At 35.8% G+C, this 17,024-nt stretch overlaps 1 protein-coding gene across 1 annotated transcript; it reads left to right on the top strand.

The window, feature by feature from the left end:
* Positions 1-5,079: 5,079 nt before the first annotated feature.
* Positions 5,080-9,734, top strand: LOC125231068. Its single transcript, XM_048136414.1, has 3 exons — positions 5,080-5,210; positions 5,788-5,969; positions 8,837-9,734. The coding sequence occupies exons 2-3, from the start codon at positions 5,788-5,790 to the stop codon at positions 9,381-9,383; spliced, it is 729 nt and encodes a 242-aa protein (XP_047992371.1). The 5' UTR covers positions 5,080-5,210; the 3' UTR covers positions 9,384-9,734.
* Positions 9,735-17,024: the final 7,290 nt, after the last annotated feature.

The following is a 17,024-nucleotide window of genomic DNA, read 5'->3' as shown; positions in this document are numbered from 1 at the left end:
TAATACTTGAATCTAAAGTTTTAGGTTTTTTAAATGAGGACATTAGATTAGATTAGACAGTATTAAACTTCCGTCTCAGTAATTTCGGTAATAATGTGTTAAAGATAACTGGACACAAAGTGCGTTTTGAATTAATATTTGAGGAAATAGTGATTTATCAAATTATCATTTAGATAATCTAAGATGTAATCAGTTTTGGAAGATGTAAGTAAACAAAAATCGGAAGTGTGCTGAAGGATAACATGTGCAAAGATAAGGTAAGTTTCTATTTAATTATCTTTTCACCACACCAACTGGTAAAGGCTTACTTTGCTATTCGAAAACAGATAGCAAAATTGCATTTTATCCACAAGAGTGCAAAGTAATTTCATGCAGATTTTAACTTGATGCCTTAAGCTGGCTGGTAGAATTAACCTATAAATGATGATTTTGAATCATAAAATTTAATTTGATGTTTTATAGTTAGTGTAATACCATGGTTTGCAATAAACGATATTTATTGATTGATTGATAGTATTTTGTTCGTGTTGGTGTGGTGAAAAATTTTGTGTTTCACTCGGTGGCAAAGTTTGTTTAACCTTCGTGCCTTGAAACCCTCGCAACGCTCAAAACCCCACTTTCTCGCGGTTCAATATTGGAATCTTTCGCTTGCTCGGGTATCAATATTGGTACGTGCGGTTAAACAACAACTTTGCCCCCTTGTAAAACAAATAACTATTTCCCCTCACTAGCTCGGAAACACGTGTTTTGTCCTTTAATACCAGCGGGTAAAAACACATTTTATCCACTAGTGGGTAAAGTAATTTGACCTTGAATAAAGTCAAATTAACTGCTTTAAAATTGATAAAAGTAGGTGAATCTAGTAATAAAGATAATTTACCACCTGTGGAACTACTGGAAGTAGTGATAAACGCATTTTTTGCGTTGTAGTTTCCTCGCTACAGTGAGGGGAAAAGTTTTGTGTTACACTCGGGTGCAAATGTATTTTTCCCCTCACTAGCACGAAAACACGTATTTTGTCCTTCAATACCAGAGGGTAAAAACGCATTTTATCCACTAGTGGGTAAAGTAATTTGACCTTGAATAAAGTCTGCTTTAAAATTGATAAAAGTAGGTGAATCTAGTAATAAAGATGATTTACCACCTGTGGAACTACTGGAAGCAGTGATAAACGCATTTTTTGCGTTGTAGTTTCCTCGCTATAATGAGGGGAAAAGTTTTGTGTTACACTCGGGTGCAAATGTATTTTACTTCTCGTGTGTTAAAAAACTCGCAAGTTCAGGATTCTACAACTTTGCCCCCTTGTATAACAAATAACTATTTACCACCATGCTGCATCAACTGCCTGCATGCTGCATGCTATAAAATTGACGCTGCTCTAATAATATGTGACCCCGTCGTCATTTGACGACCGGTCTGGCTCAGTCGGTAGTGACCCTGCCTGCTGAGCCGCGGTCCCAGGTTCGAATCCCAGTAAGGGCATTTATTTGTGTGATGAGCACAGATATTTGTTCCTGAGTCATGGATGTTTTCTATGTATATAAGTATGTATTTATCTATTTAAGTATGTATATCGTCGCTTAGCACCCATAGTACAAGCTTTGCTTAGTTTGGGGCTAAGTTGATCTGTGTAAGGTGTCTCCAATATTTATTTATTTATTATTATTATTTGTTTACAAACAACATTATTATTTTCCTCAAATTGATAATCATTGAATTATTCCATCTCCAATTCAATGAAAAACAGTGATTTTTTTGATAAGCGATGAATAAGTATATGTATCACTTATGTGTACCGAGGTACCTACTAAATTCGTTAAGACTATGTCGTCTTATATGATGTCACAACATAGGTGGAATCCTTTAATGACTTCAATGCGACAAAGTTCTAAAACTGTGATTGCATTTACTGATAATTATGATACTATTAATAAAAAGATTATTGAGTAATAATGTAAATATGTAGGTAATCGAATGTTATTATTGATAAGATCGCTCTAGTGAACTAAAATTCCAAATGAGACATATAATATTAAAGGAAAATGGAAACGGAAATTTTCTATCAATAACATTGGTATTAAATTAAACCAGGCTAACTTTGCAGTGCATTAATATGACAACCACTTAAAAATAAAGCAAGGCTTTTCAACTGTGGATGGAATCGATTATAGTTCCTTCAAAATAATACAATGATTTCACACAACATTGACCACCTAACGGATACGTATATATACCTACCTACATTTTATTATAAGCCTATAGCTTATGAAATAACTTCTTTATTTTCGGCATAATAGGTACCTAACTATGTATTAGTCAGTTTTTAATAGTTGATTGGAGAACAAATCAGAAATATCAATACAATTTTGAACACTTTTAGGGTCCCGTAGTCAACTAGGAACCCTTATAGTTTCGCCATGTCTGTCTGTCCGTCCGTCCGTCCACGGATAATCTCAGTAACCGTTAGCACTAGAAAGCTGAAATTTGGTACCAATATATATATCAATCACGCCAACAAAGTGCAAAAATAAAAAATGGAAAAAAATGTTTCATTAGGGTACTCCCCCTATATGTAAAGTGGGGGCTGATTTTTTTTTTCATTCCAACCCCAACGTGTGATATATTGTTGGATAGGTATTTAAAAATGAATAAGGGTTTACTAAGATCGTTTTTTGATAATATTAATATTTTCGGAAATAATTGCTCCTAAAGGAAAAAAAAGTGCGTCCCCCCCCCTCTAACTTTTGAACCATAATTTTAAAAGATATGAAAAAAATCACAGAAGTAGAACTTTATAAAGACTTTCTAGGAAAATTGTTTTGAGCTTGATAGGTTCAGTAGTTTTTGAGAAAAATACGGAAAACTACGGAACCCTACACTGAGCGTGGCCCGACACGCTCTTGGCCGGTTTTTAAATCCTTTTAATACTTAATACTTTTTTTTAATTATACGGTCGCTGCAGAGATGGCTTGGACTCTAACTAATTCTAACGAAGATTCAACACTAGCTCTTCCCCATTGTGTTGTGTACAGTCAAGTTTGACCCTTTTTGAACTTACGACCTACCATCAAAAACTCAAAACCTAGAAACCTAGTTCAATAAAACAGACTGACAAATATATCTTTCAACAAATACAAGATTTACATACAATAGGAACTACTTTTCCAAGATATTTCCTATACCTAATCTGTAACAGCCTACCTGAGTATGTTGAGAAAAATACAATTTGTCAATAGACCGAGCGATCCGCTTTTGGTCCGTTGGAGGTGAGACGGTGCCAATGTCTACGCAGGTAGCATCCCACAATAACATTCATCCCATACTTCAAGGGACCAAGGACACTCCATCAAGCCTCTTGCCATCATCTCTGATTATGCCAGTCGGCTCAAAGATGGCACATTGATGGTTGCAAGGGACCGTCGGATAATGTCATTAAGCGACGCATACCTCGAAAAACGCACTTTTTTGACAAGATAATCCATGGTGTCCCAGTCGGTCCACGTCCATGTCACAAGAGCATATGTGTGGCGTACACACCGAAACCCCAATCGCAGGTCGCAGGCGAGTCGCCCTCATGATTATTTATTATATATTCACCGTCACAGATTTATTATTATTATTAACCTAGTAATCTAGGAATAAACTTATGTCAGGGCCCTAAAGATAACCAGCATAAGCCACGCTCTCGAAATGTCTTTATCTTAACACCTTTACAACCCATTGTCTTCTATTATTTCCAATCATTCTTATTATGCATGTTACAATAATATGTTCCGAGATTTAATTTCATAATTTTCATTCCATTCTTTGATGACTCGAAGTAATGATTAGTGATCGGAACTATGGGAGTAAAACTTTAACAAAACTTGCTAAGTGGACATTTTAGAGTACTTACAGATGAAAATATTAATATCCTTGTAGTAATGTACCTATTGGAAATCTTGAATTCAGATATATAATCAAATTTAACACTGATCTGAAAATAATAATCTTAGTTTTATTTTAAATTTATGTCAGCTCTAAGGTTTTGTTAAAGATTTACTCCCATAAAAAAGATGGCAATATTTTTAATGACAAAATGCTGCTGATGCAACTGTGTTGAATTCGATTTGTGTCCGCAGATTATAAGCAGGCGTAGGTTATTAGGTTACAAATCTGTGACAATATTGCAGCGTAATCAGGGCTGATAATATTTCAAGCTAGAGTACAGAAACTTTTCACTTAGTTAAATAGATATCATGAATAAAATAAATACCATAGGACATTTTTACACAGATCTACTATTAGTAAGTACCCCGGAAAGGTTCAATAAGGCTTGTGACGTTGGAACTTAAACAAAAATATATAAATACTATAGATATACCTAGAAAATACCCAAGACTTGAATATAATAGTATAACATTTTATCTGAGTATTAATTCGTTTTAATACAACCCTATCGCCGGACGCCGCGCACGTGCGGCTCGTTTCTTTGTAAGAATTTTGTAGGCATTTAAAAAGGCGGCATGTTGTGAACATCAAAGCAGTGGGCCTTCTGTACTTGTACTATTATATATTCTGTGGCTTCACGCGCATGCGCCTCGCGCTGCCGTCGCTGCCGGTCGGCGCACAGAATATGTTCGAGTTGTCATTTCTAGTACGTAGTACATAGTAGTTCAATGCCTACCCCTAATCACTTTGGAAATATTTGGTGTCATTCCTGAAACTCTTAGTCTCTTATCCGTGCCGAAGTCACATTTAACGATTTTTGCCCAAGCTGATACAGAGACCTTCAGTATTCCGTGTGTAAATACATGCAAACTTGCGTACTTTACATAAGTACGCAAGTTTGCGAACGAACACAATAACTGTTGTACTATTTTTCATTACTTATTTTTTCGACACACTAAGCTAATCCAAGGTCCAGAATCCTATACATCGCGAATGAAAACTAGGTCACCCTTATCTGATTAGGAAGTCATACACACATTTAATTGTTGTGATTCGTGTTATATCTTCACAACACTATTATGTTAGTGAGATAACGATCAAAAGATACGCTTCTATATAAATTGGCGGGAAATCGCATCGGTCACCACTTTCATTTCTGAACGCTTCTTCCAATTTCGAACGGTGCCGTGAAAAAAACGGTTGGCTCTGTTGCCTAATTAACTTTTTAAATTGTTTTTGGCACATCTATTGTTTGTTTGGTTATTGCTAAGAAAATAAAGGTAGGTTATAATTTATGTGCTATTTTTAGTTAATTTGAAAATAACTAAATATTAATAATATACATTCTAAGCTGAATAAATTAACGGAAAACAATTCTAGTGGAACGGGTTCATTATATTTATTGTTTTTTCAATAGATACATATTTTATCGAAAATATTTATAATCAACGCTGAAAGATAAAAACATTAATATTATTTAAAAATATATTTGTTTCATTGCCAGTTGCCTCTAACAAGTTTTATTTAAAAAAACTACAACGAAATAACGGTGTAATATCTTCAATTTTTCCTACGTATTTTTGGGGCTACAAAAGTGTGACCTCATTAAGCCCGGCAACAGACAGTCTCTTCATAATCTCATAATCAATCAGGCAATTCATAATCTGAAAAATCATAATACCTACACGGAGTTCCATACAATTTTGCAACTGTCCACACACACTCTTATTATAAATTTTCAGATTGATCTGACAGATTGTATACAATTCTTTTTTTTTCAGATTATGAATTTTAAGACTGTCTGTTACCGGCCTAATATATAATTTTTGAATTACGCATAAAGTATCAATTCCACAGATGATCAGCCACATCATTCTTCTCCTCGCTTCTGCATCCCTCGTCCTGGGCCATGGCAGAGTGACGCAGCCCCCCTCAAGGGCCTCAGCGTGGAGGCTTGGCTTCCCGACACCTGCCAACTATGACGACGATGGTCTGAACTGTGGCGGTTTTTCCACGCAGTGGTCGAGCAATGGTGGCAAGTAAGTACAATTACAGTGTCCTGGGTAAAGCGACGCAGGCTACCAATAAAATATAGAGGGAAACTCTGAAATCTCAAGTACCATATCAAATGTTTAGAGGCCCTATAAGTCTCCAAAATACCTTTTGGGGTTGAGTACCACCCTTGAATAATATTGATTGATAAAAGCTAGATACCGCTACGAAATATAATATATGATAATTGATCTTAATTGTTACCTACTACGTTTTTTCCAGTCTTTCTTAGTAGTAGAGCGGCGAGAGGGTCTCGGAAAAAGTTGATGTGACTGGAGAGTATACTGCTGACAAGTGGTATCGTTGTGATCGGTAGACTTTACTGAGTACTAAATAATGACTTGTCACATTCTCAGACTGTGGGGGGGTTAACTATGACGTCACAAAGATCGCGATCCCGGGTTTCAATTTTTTGCCAATTGGTCAAGAACCCCTTATCCAATTTTGAAAAATAAGGTGTCGATTGAAAGCGTATAACATGCTGATTAAGATTTCTTATATGTGAAAAGTATAGTTTTGTTAGTTATTTTTTAATTAACAATAATGCAAAAAAGACTTTTTTTTTACTCTCTTTTTTTATTTTTGTGACTCAAAAAGGCAATGAAAACGGCCACTTAGCTAAAAAATATGTTATATAAATCATTTAACTACATTATTAAGCTATCTGTTGCTTTTTAAATTTCTACGATCGGATAATAAATAAGCAAACTACAAGCACATACCTGTAGGCGGGGAGTACCGCTTGACACGCGTTCCCATACATTCGGCGTCTACCAAATTACACCTCGCGCAAAATTCGTTTCAAGCAGATATACCTCTAATCTTATTCATCGTAACCTATCAATATTGGTATCATTTTAAAGTACAATTAAAGTACTTTAAGAAACAATGTCAATCATTTTCTTAAAATCAATAATCGCCAGTCTGCGGTGGTTACAAAGGAAAAAAGTGGGTATGCAATTTGACTGGTTTCCTAGGTTTGATACCCTAGACGAGTTTAAAAGGGGAGGTAAAGGTGACATATGGGTTGTTCTCTGGCCTAAAAGCTACACAGAAGGTCAGGGGAGAAAAAACTAGGGTTTAAGTTTAGTTTTTCTTTTATTTGTTGATTTTATTGTGTTTAATTTTTTTGTAATTTTATCAAGGATACCGTTGGTTTCTTTTGCTGAAAATACCCTTTTTTATGAGAAAGCTGATGAATTTCATGGCATTTTCCGATAGAGACTAAAATTAACTTTCAAATAAGGCCACATAGTCATACTTTTACTTATATAATATTAAGGGTAATACCAAGTAATACCGTTCGAACTCAAACGACTTAGAGGTGCGGTTTTTTGACCCAGTAGGTATTAAAAAGTAATCGTAAAATCAAAACGATTGGACTTCGGTCGTTATAATATTAAATCACTAAAATGAAGTTACCTATAATGTTTTAGTAATTATAATCATCACTTTTAGCCACTTAAGAGCATATTTATTATTAATAATACGTTATAAATATGGAATAGTTGTTGGGGTACACTTATTAAGTACATGCAGCTCCTGCAAATACACTTAGTGTCAAAAAAATCACACATCTCAGTCGTTTGCGTTGAAGCAGTATTGACCCACATATTAGAGAGAGCAAGGCGCGCAGGGCGTCTCGTAAGACTATGTGTGGCACTGAGGAACCAGTGAAGTCAGGTCTATGGATTGCTACACTGCTGTCCCGCTTGCACTACTCCGCCGGGGCTATTACCCTTAATATTATATAAGTAAAAGTATGACTATGTGGCCTTATTTGAAAGTTAATTTTAGTCTATATCGGAAAATGCCATGAAATTCATCGCATTTCTCATAAAAAAGGGCATTTTCACAAAAAGAAACCAGCGTGTATTCTTGATAAAATTACAAAAAAATTAAACGCAATAAAATCAACAAATAAAAGAAAAAATAACTTAAAACTAAACTTAAACCCTAGTTTTTCCTCCCCTGGCCCTCTGTGTAGCTTTCAGGCCAGAGAACAACCCATATGTCACCTTTACCTCCCCTTTTAAACTCGTCTAGGGTATCAAACCTAGGAAACCAGTCAAATTGCATACCCACTTTTTTCCTTTGTAACCACCGCAGACTGGCGATTATTGATTTTAAGAAAATGATTGACATTGTTTCTTAAAGTACTTTAATTGTACTTTAAAATGATACCAATATTGATAGGTTACGATGAATAAGATTAGAGGTATATCTGCTTGAAACGAATTTTGCGCGAGGTGTAATTTGGTAGACGCCGAATGTATGGGAACGCGTGTCAAGCGGTACTCCCCGCCTACAGGTATGTGCTTGTAGTTTGCTTATTTATTATCCGATCGTAGAAATTTAAAAAGCAACAGATAGCTTAATAATGTAGTTAAATGATTTATATAACATATTTTTTAGCTAAGTGGCCGTTTTCATTGCCTTTTTGAGTCACAAAAATAAAAAAAGAGAGTAAAAAAAAAAGTATTTTTTGCATTATTGTTAATTAAAAAATAACTAACAAAACTATACTTTTCACATATAAGAAATCTTAATCAGCATGTTATACGCTTTCAATCGACACCTCATTTTTCAAAATTGGATAAGGGGTTCTTGACCAATTGGCAAAAAATTGAAACCCGGGATCGCGATCTTTGTGACGTCATAGTTAACCCCCCCACAGTCTGAGAATGTGACAAGTCATTATTTCGTACTCAGTAAAGTCTACCGATCACAACGATACCACTTGTCAGCAGTATACTCTCCAGTCACATCAACTTCAAAACTAGACGACTTTTTTCAATTCCGCCGCCTTACTATAGAGCTATGACACCACTTACAGATAGTCACAAACTTTCAGATGCGGTATCTGCGGCGATTCCTACAGCATCCCGCCCCCGCGGCCACACGAGCTCGGCGGCATGTACGGGATCGGCGTCGTCGTCGCCAAATACCTCCCCGGGGCCACCATCCCCACCACCACCCACCTTACCGCCTCCCACATGGGTTATTGGGAGTTCCGTCTCTGTCCTGACCCTACAGATAATACCCAAGCATGCTTTGATAAACATCTACTAGTCTCTGAAGACGGAGATACAAAGTATAGTCCAACACGAGGCAGTGGGATGTATGAAGTCAATTATAAACTACCAAGTGGATTAGTTTGTGATCATTGTGTACTTCAGTGGAGATACGTAGCTGGCAATAACTGGGGTACCTGCAATAATGGGACTTCAGGGTTAGGATGCGGGAATCAGGAGGAATTCAGAGCATGCTCCGATATTTCTATTGGTGTGTCGAAAATGTCGAGCAATGAAAACCTGCCGTCGCCGCTGTTGTATTATTTGCAACATGGATTCTATGAGTTAGATCAAGGTAAGGAAGTCGAGAATGATCTGAAAGAGTAAGGGCCCATTTAGATGGTACGAGAACGAGAGAGAGAGAGAGAAGAGATACGAGTTTTATTACATTGCGGTATATGTATGTAACGTCAACAGCCCGCAATGCAACTAAAATCGCATGCGAGTTTGCACGCCGTCTAAATCAGGCCTAATTTTGGTTAGGTTTTGATACTTTCAATATCTATATGTCAAATATAGTTTAAGTTGTACCCAGTGATTTTGGCGCCATATAAGTTTAGCTAATAAGTGTAAGTAAATTTTGGAGATGAATGAATGTAGGTCTGGATTCTGGAACCAAAGTGATTACGAGTAGATTAAGTTATTTATTGTTTTGTAATAAAACATAATGAAATAATGTATTGGTTTATTAATTCCCCTTATGATTCCCATTTTTTCATGCTTGAGATCATAGATCAAACTTTCCTAATTAATCATTATATTCATTAAAGTTATTTGAACATGTAGAATTTGATAGGTATGTACCAAGTAATTTATTTAATATCAAAAAGGTAAAGGTTTAAAAAAAGGTCTTCAATTTAATTGTGTTTGCAATCATAGTTTTCGCAAGACGAAATTGTATTCAAAAATATTTTTATTTAAAGGTATCTTAGGACCTACACATAATTTTTCAGTATCGACAAATCAATAAACATTACATTCTACTGGGACGCTAAAAATGTACCGTCCACCCACCACCACAAAACATGATACTTATTTATCAATATCACAAACGGTCTGAAATGTCCTACCTTTTCTGCCCTACTTATTAGTGTCTAGTGTCCTATACGTACGTCCACTGTACATCTTGGCAAGAAGAGTAAAAATGGAACATTTTTTTTATCATCATAGCAACACTTACTGTTCTCATACCAAAGTATCCGACTATTAGTAACAGTAGTAACACACCCTAATGTTATCAAGTTATCACTATCAGGAATTAATTTACCCCAATTTTTTTTTTCTGATAGCAGACAAATTTTGCATTTTCCTTATAAGGGATATCAACTGAGACTGGCATGCGAAATGAATACAAAATCGTATCAAAACCAATGGAAAACGTAACAGGTTAGTAAAACAGAATCGGGCTCGATCGAGGCCAATCGTGTTCGAAGAATTTGGTGAAGCTAAAATCTGGTTTTGATATTTCCTTGAGATAAGAGCCGACGCCGAAGGGTAAAAGCCGAATCGTTAACTGATTTTAATCGCACTGTAAAGCTCTGTCTCGCTAAACTCTAGACGAATAGGAAGGTATAAGTTACACACAAAAAGTTTATAGGTTCCTTCAGCTATAAGGATTCTAAGGAACACAAACTGGCCCCAGCTATTCTTATCTTGATGAAGCTACTGAATCTCAAGCATGAATAAATGGATTTTTTCGAATCGTAAACTCGGTAGATGAACAATTTTCAAAAAGTACATTTGGATCACGCCTTCTATGAAAAAAAACTTGGTAGATTACGTTGCCGAGGTTGATAAACAAGATCTTCCAGATCTTCCAAAATGTTTCAGGAAGATTGTATGAAACTTTCGTTATTAAAATGCATAGAAATCTGAGATACGGTACCTATCATATGGCAAATCTGTAGGTACTCTTGAGTTAAGTCAAGTATGGTACATGTACAGGTAGTCATAAAAAGTAAAGCATTGGGGAACCTAGCTAAAATGTCAATCGGTTAGGGTGCGTAGCCAAGTAATCCCAATGTCACTGTCCCACTTATATGGAAGAGTGATCTAGCTGACTAACGTTACGCTATATAAAACTACTAACTTTTGCCCGCGGCTTCGCTCGCGTTAGAAAGAGACAAAACGTAGCCTATGTCACTCTCCATCCCTTTCAGTATCTCCACTTAAAAAATCACTTCAATTCGTCGCTCCATTTTGCCGTGAAAGCGGACAAACAAACAGACACACACACTTTCCCATTTATAATATTAGTATGGATTTCCATATTGGGTAAGCACTTAGCGTATTATAACGCGTCTACCATCGAATAAAAGTAGGTAGGGTACCTGCAGCAGTGACAGATATAGTTATTACAGGGATCTCTCTTTCCACAGGATACCTGACACGAAAAGACCCGAAGCGTCCAACTCCACCGCAGCGCACCGCAAACACGAAACCCTCGAATCGACAACCAAAACCAACGAAAGACCTACAGACGCAACCACAAGCAAATAGACAGTCACAAAACTCTATAGAGCAAGCTCAACATTCAATACGTCAGCCACATCCCTCAAACCAACAACCTCAACAATCGAATCGGTCACCTCAACACTCAAACCGTCAACCGAATCCCTCAACTCAACATCAAAACTCAAACCGACCGTCACATCCCTCAAACAACCCTAAACACTCAAATGCTCAACAGTATCCTCAAAATCACCCCTCATATCATTATTCGCAACAATATCCACAAACTACGAAACATCAGCAATCGAATAGACAGCAATATCCAACAAAGGATTCACAGAAACACAATCATTCTCATCCCCAACATCCAAATCAAAAGAACTCACAAAGACAGACACAAAATTCACAATATTTAAAAACGCATCCTGGAAATCAGCAGCTCTCCTCACGCCCCTCTCATACTCAATCACATCGACACTCAAATGGACCTCAACCTTCAAGCCGACCTCAACACTCACAAAGACTAACTCAAACTCCCTCAAACCAATTACCTCGACCTCAAAAATCGAAGCCCTCAAAACGGCCGAGGCAGAAGAACCGCCAGCCTAAATCGTCGAAACTGTTGCGGTACGAGTATAAGACAAATGACAAACGGAAATCGAAGAATAAACGCAAGAAGAAAAAGGTGGGTTGGATTTTTTTAATATAAGATTATGTATCGAAATGAGATTTCTTTGAACTCTTTGATCAGTTTTTGTACAGTCCGACTGCATTTTATGTACCACTTAATTAAAAATTACTTACATATGTACCTACTCCACTCCACATTCCAGTAAGTAGGATAATATGCAAGAGATGTAGAGACATAGGTAGATGTAGAGACGCCCATAGAGTAGTATAATTTAAATTTCCATTTTTGCGGTTTCACTACCATTTGAACGTCGATATCTTCTTAGGGACCATCCACACATAAGCGACGCATGTCCTGAGACGCGCAAGGAACGTCGCTTGGCGCGCCCCAGGCGACGCGGCGCGCGCCAAGCGACGCGTCGCCTGGAGCGCGTCTTACGTCCTATACAAAATGTACTGACGAGATTTTTTTTTAAATTATGCGTTGCCTGTGTGTGAATAGTCCCTTAGCAAAATATGACAGTAAGGCACATTTTTTTTCTTTTCATTTAACTAACTTCTTTAAAAATCGAAATAAGAATAATAAGATGCCATATATTAAAGAAAAAATGACGGACACCACCAGTGGCGAAGGCCGGATTCGAGCCGGCGTCTTTAGCAATCCGGGCTAACGCCATGAATCCTAGGCCACCCCGTCACAGCGGAAGTTGTCGAAATTTCTCTTCTATATGTTGCGTAACTTCTTTAAGTTTAATTTTTTTTTTCAGACGCAGCCGGGTCTTCACCAGAAGACGAATAAACCAAAGATACCTGTAAATGTAAAAATATTCGAACAGCATACATACGAGTACTTTTAAATAAATATAAGATATATAGTAAGATTGTTAAGGTTTACCACGAGTTTCATTGCTCCTTGTGACTTCTCAAGACTCTATAATATTCGTACATTACGATACAAGTGCGGAAAATGTAAATTCGAAACGAGTGCCGATTGTACCTACTTTTTACTTTTGATTTGCTTTTGATGAAAAAAAACAAGGAATTTCAAAATCGCGTTCATCTATTTAAGCTTGGTGCGTGTACGAGTGACTACATTAGTACCACAGTATAATAAAGAGTACTATCGTACAGTGTGGCCACTTCCGCTCCCTGCTGAAATCGCCGCCCACCCCCTCTCGGTTACCTCACAGTTACCGCCTGTCAAAAACGCGAAGAGTCGACCTGCCATATCTCACTCATACAAGCATGGTACGCGTTCACCTACACGAGCTTAAAACGTGTGCTAGGAACGCGCCTCTTTCATATATTTGATCGCCAGTGTCCGAGATGTTGTGCGGTGGTTACAAAGTTTTATGGTGTTTACTCATAAGGACTGTATCGTTAAGTATAAGGACAAAACAAGGGTGCCCTCTATTTCGCCTATCATTAATTCGCATAATTTGAATTCGCATAACAGATTTGGCATAACATTATTGTTCATAACATTGAATAAGCATAATATTAAAAATGCATAATTCTTATTTCGCATAACAATGAATCTGCATAATTGAAATTTGCATACTATTATTTCGTATAACTTTAATTATCCTAAAATGAATTGCCATACTTACTAAATGTATGGAGCAAGCGATTGGATCAATCAGGGGCTGATTTTCCAATTTCGAGCGCTCGATTTTGAGTGTTTAATTTTATACAGTCTCACTTATTAGGCATGAAAAAAATAGGGATAAGTAAGGTACATCGGGGCAAATCTCGAGTGGGGGGCAAATGTAACTGGTCAATTTCTTCCATGTTTTACAATGTTTGCATTATTAAAAAAAAAACTGTTTATTTTTAAGAAACATACCTACATGCATTTATGAACTCAACTGCTAATCTTAAATTAAAAAGATTATTTGAGTTAAGGAGTCTTTATTTTATTTATACATTACTTATTAAGTTTTTTCGTTTTTCATAAGTGTTTTTCAGAAAATAGAGTGTCTACCAGTTATGTAGTAGGCGTGTTCAGTGGATACATGTAATAATGGAATAATGGAAATAGTGTAATAATGGAAAAAATGGATTAGTTACAATTGCCTTTTAGTCTAGATTTGCCCCGCTGTACCTTACTAAAGAAATTGAAAATCTATCATTTACCAGAAAAGTAGATTAGGTTAGAACTGTGACCCCTACACACAATGCGCTGCTACCAGAAAAATTGGTTAGGGTAGGTTAGAACTGTGACCCTTAAACATATGTACTGCTATCAGAAAAGTAGGTTAGGTTAGGTTAGAACTGTGATCCCTTCAAAAAAAGAATAAAATTAATTCATGAAATGTTTTATACTGTTTGCTTGTTATATCATACTAATCGTATATCAATAGATAGTTATACCATATAACGGTTATTACAAATAAGTGTTATACGAAATAATGGTTATACAAAATAAAAGTAGATATTTTGTAGTTATACTAAATGTTAATTATGTCATATGAGTGATTATATCCTTTAAATATATACCAAATGTTGTTATATCAAATGTTACTATACCAAAAAAATTTATACCACAAACATTACACACCCCGTAGCGAGTGGTTCAAAAAGTGGAATCTTGAGCGTTGCGAGGGTTTCAAGGCACATTACTTCGTACGGCACGTTAAACATTGCCACCGAGTTTGAAACACAAAATTTTTCACCACCCCAACACGAACAAAATACTGACTATAAAACATCAAACTAAATCAAATCCATCGATTTCTTCAATATTTATGATTCAAAATCATCATTTATAGGTAATAAGAATTTTACCTATAAATGATGATTTTATTTATAAATTCTTAACTCTCTTCTAACTCTTAAATAGCTTAAGACATCAAGTTAAAATTTGTATGAAATTACTTTGCACTGTTGTGGATAAAATGCAATTTTGCTATCTGTTTTCGAACAGAAAAGTAAGCCGTTACGCGTTAGTGTGGTGAAAATATAATTTTCTTGTATGCCATTTAAACATTCTACGAAACAAAGTTATGCTTATTATACTTATACCAATTCATCGTTATAACAATTTACATTATGCGCATTAGCATTATACGAAATCTGTTATGCGAAATAATGATATGCGTATTAAACGTTATGCGTAATAAACGGTATGCCAATTCATATTAGGAGTATTCAGTTATGCGAATTAATATAGACCCACAAAACAAACCTCGTCTAAATGTTGACATGTGCATAATTTTGTATTATTATGTTCCGAGAGTATGATCTTAAGGTATTGGTAAGTACTATTTGATATAAGGTCTGATATTTTTTTTATTTTAGGGACTTTATGGTACTTTCATTAAGGTCTAGCAAATAAATTTCGGACAACCCCTATCTGGCTTAATTTGAGAATATTTCAATGACTCTTTGTACGATTTCAACAAACAAAGGTTAATATGCTGCCAAAATATATTATTTAAGAGTCCTCTTCATGGTTTTTCCAATTGGGTACTTGTAGAATAAATGCGGCGAATTTATATAATTTAAAAAAACGCAATTTTGAGCAACGTTCCGGATTGCCGTAAATTTTTGATGCTAGCAGGATGAGAGAAACAGATAAAAAAATTAGCCATAGGCCAAAGTCTAATTGACATTCATGGTGTTTGAACAGTGCTTAAACCAGATCGATATAAACAATGTATGATAGTCAAATTCGACATCAAAGTCGGAGTTAGAGTAAGCACCATGCCACATTCTCTAAATGGCCGCCATACACAGATCCTGAACTATATTTTTTTTAAATAACAGTGGCTAGACTATGTCCAGATATTCTGCTTTGTGGATCATGTGTCGTTGAGGTTCGCACCATACAATTTTTTTTCGCAATCGTATCGTCTTTTACGCACTTTGTGAATTTTCTAGTAGCATTTGTCCGGAATCGTAATTGGTACTCGGGAGGATTAAGTCAATACTGTCTAAACCATATGCTTTACGTCGAGTTTCTAGGACAAAATGTGTACCTTATTATGTGCCTTATTAAGCCCATGGCTTGTTATAAGAAAAAAATATAATAGCAAATAAATACGGCTACTCAAAGTTGTCTTCATACTTAACGATACAGTCTTTAGTAGTAGTAATTACACTTTATTGTACATAGGCGAACTTATCCCATTAAGGGATTTCTTCCAGTTAACCTTAGAACAGTTAAGGGAAAATTGGAGACGGTAGATTTTCCTAAGCAAAACCTATACCTAACCTACAAACTATAGCAATACAGTATGTAAACCAACGAAAACCATTTACTGAAGCCTGTTAATATTTAAGTTACACAGAGCAACTTTTACTATGGGACCAACACCCAAAACGCGAAATAAAAATTTACTCTCCCATAGGAAATACTTTACTATAAAATAAAACTACCTATGAAACTGTCAGAAGATATTTTCGTGATTTCGGGGTTGATCCCATAGTAAAAGTTTCTCAGTATCACCTGGACATTTACAGGTTACAGTAAATGGTTTTCGTTAGTTTACATACTGAATATAAATTATATCTTATATGTAAATATGTACATACGTTATACATAATACAGTTTTATGACTACCCTACATAACATACACACAAACTACCTAACCGCAAACATTTTTATCAGAAAGGATTACTAATGCAACAAGTGTAAATCATCAATATATATGTAATAGGTATAGGTAATAAGAAAATTTGGAAATTTCCTTTGGGAACAGTAATTCTACATAAGCTATAACTTGTCTCTTTCCTACACCACAAAATGAACCAGAAAAAAAGAGATGAATATATATTGTCTGTGGCGTATTTAATTAGTCAATTTATTGAACCAGACTTCAGATAAAAGTCCAGGAGTTATTGCACTCATAACATATCAAGGCTGGAATTTCATACATCAAGTAC

Source organism: Leguminivora glycinivorella, chromosome 11 (genome assembly GCF_023078275.1).
Source record: "Leguminivora glycinivorella isolate SPB_JAAS2020 chromosome 11, LegGlyc_1.1, whole genome shotgun sequence".
Classification (NCBI taxonomy): domain Eukaryota; kingdom Metazoa; phylum Arthropoda; class Insecta; order Lepidoptera; family Tortricidae; genus Leguminivora; species Leguminivora glycinivorella.
Note: the sequence above shows the minus strand (reverse complement) of the source record. Positions and strands in the feature narration are given on the sequence as shown.

Coding starts and splice junctions, on each gene's coding strand:
- LOC125231068 (XM_048136414.1), top strand. CDS start 5,788: ATGATCAGCCACATCATTCTTCTCCTCGCTTCTGCATCCCTCGTCCTG. Junction 5,970..8,836: donor TGGTCGAGCAATGGTGGCAA/GTAAGTACAATT, acceptor ACAAACTTTCAG/ATGCGGTATCTGCGGCGATT.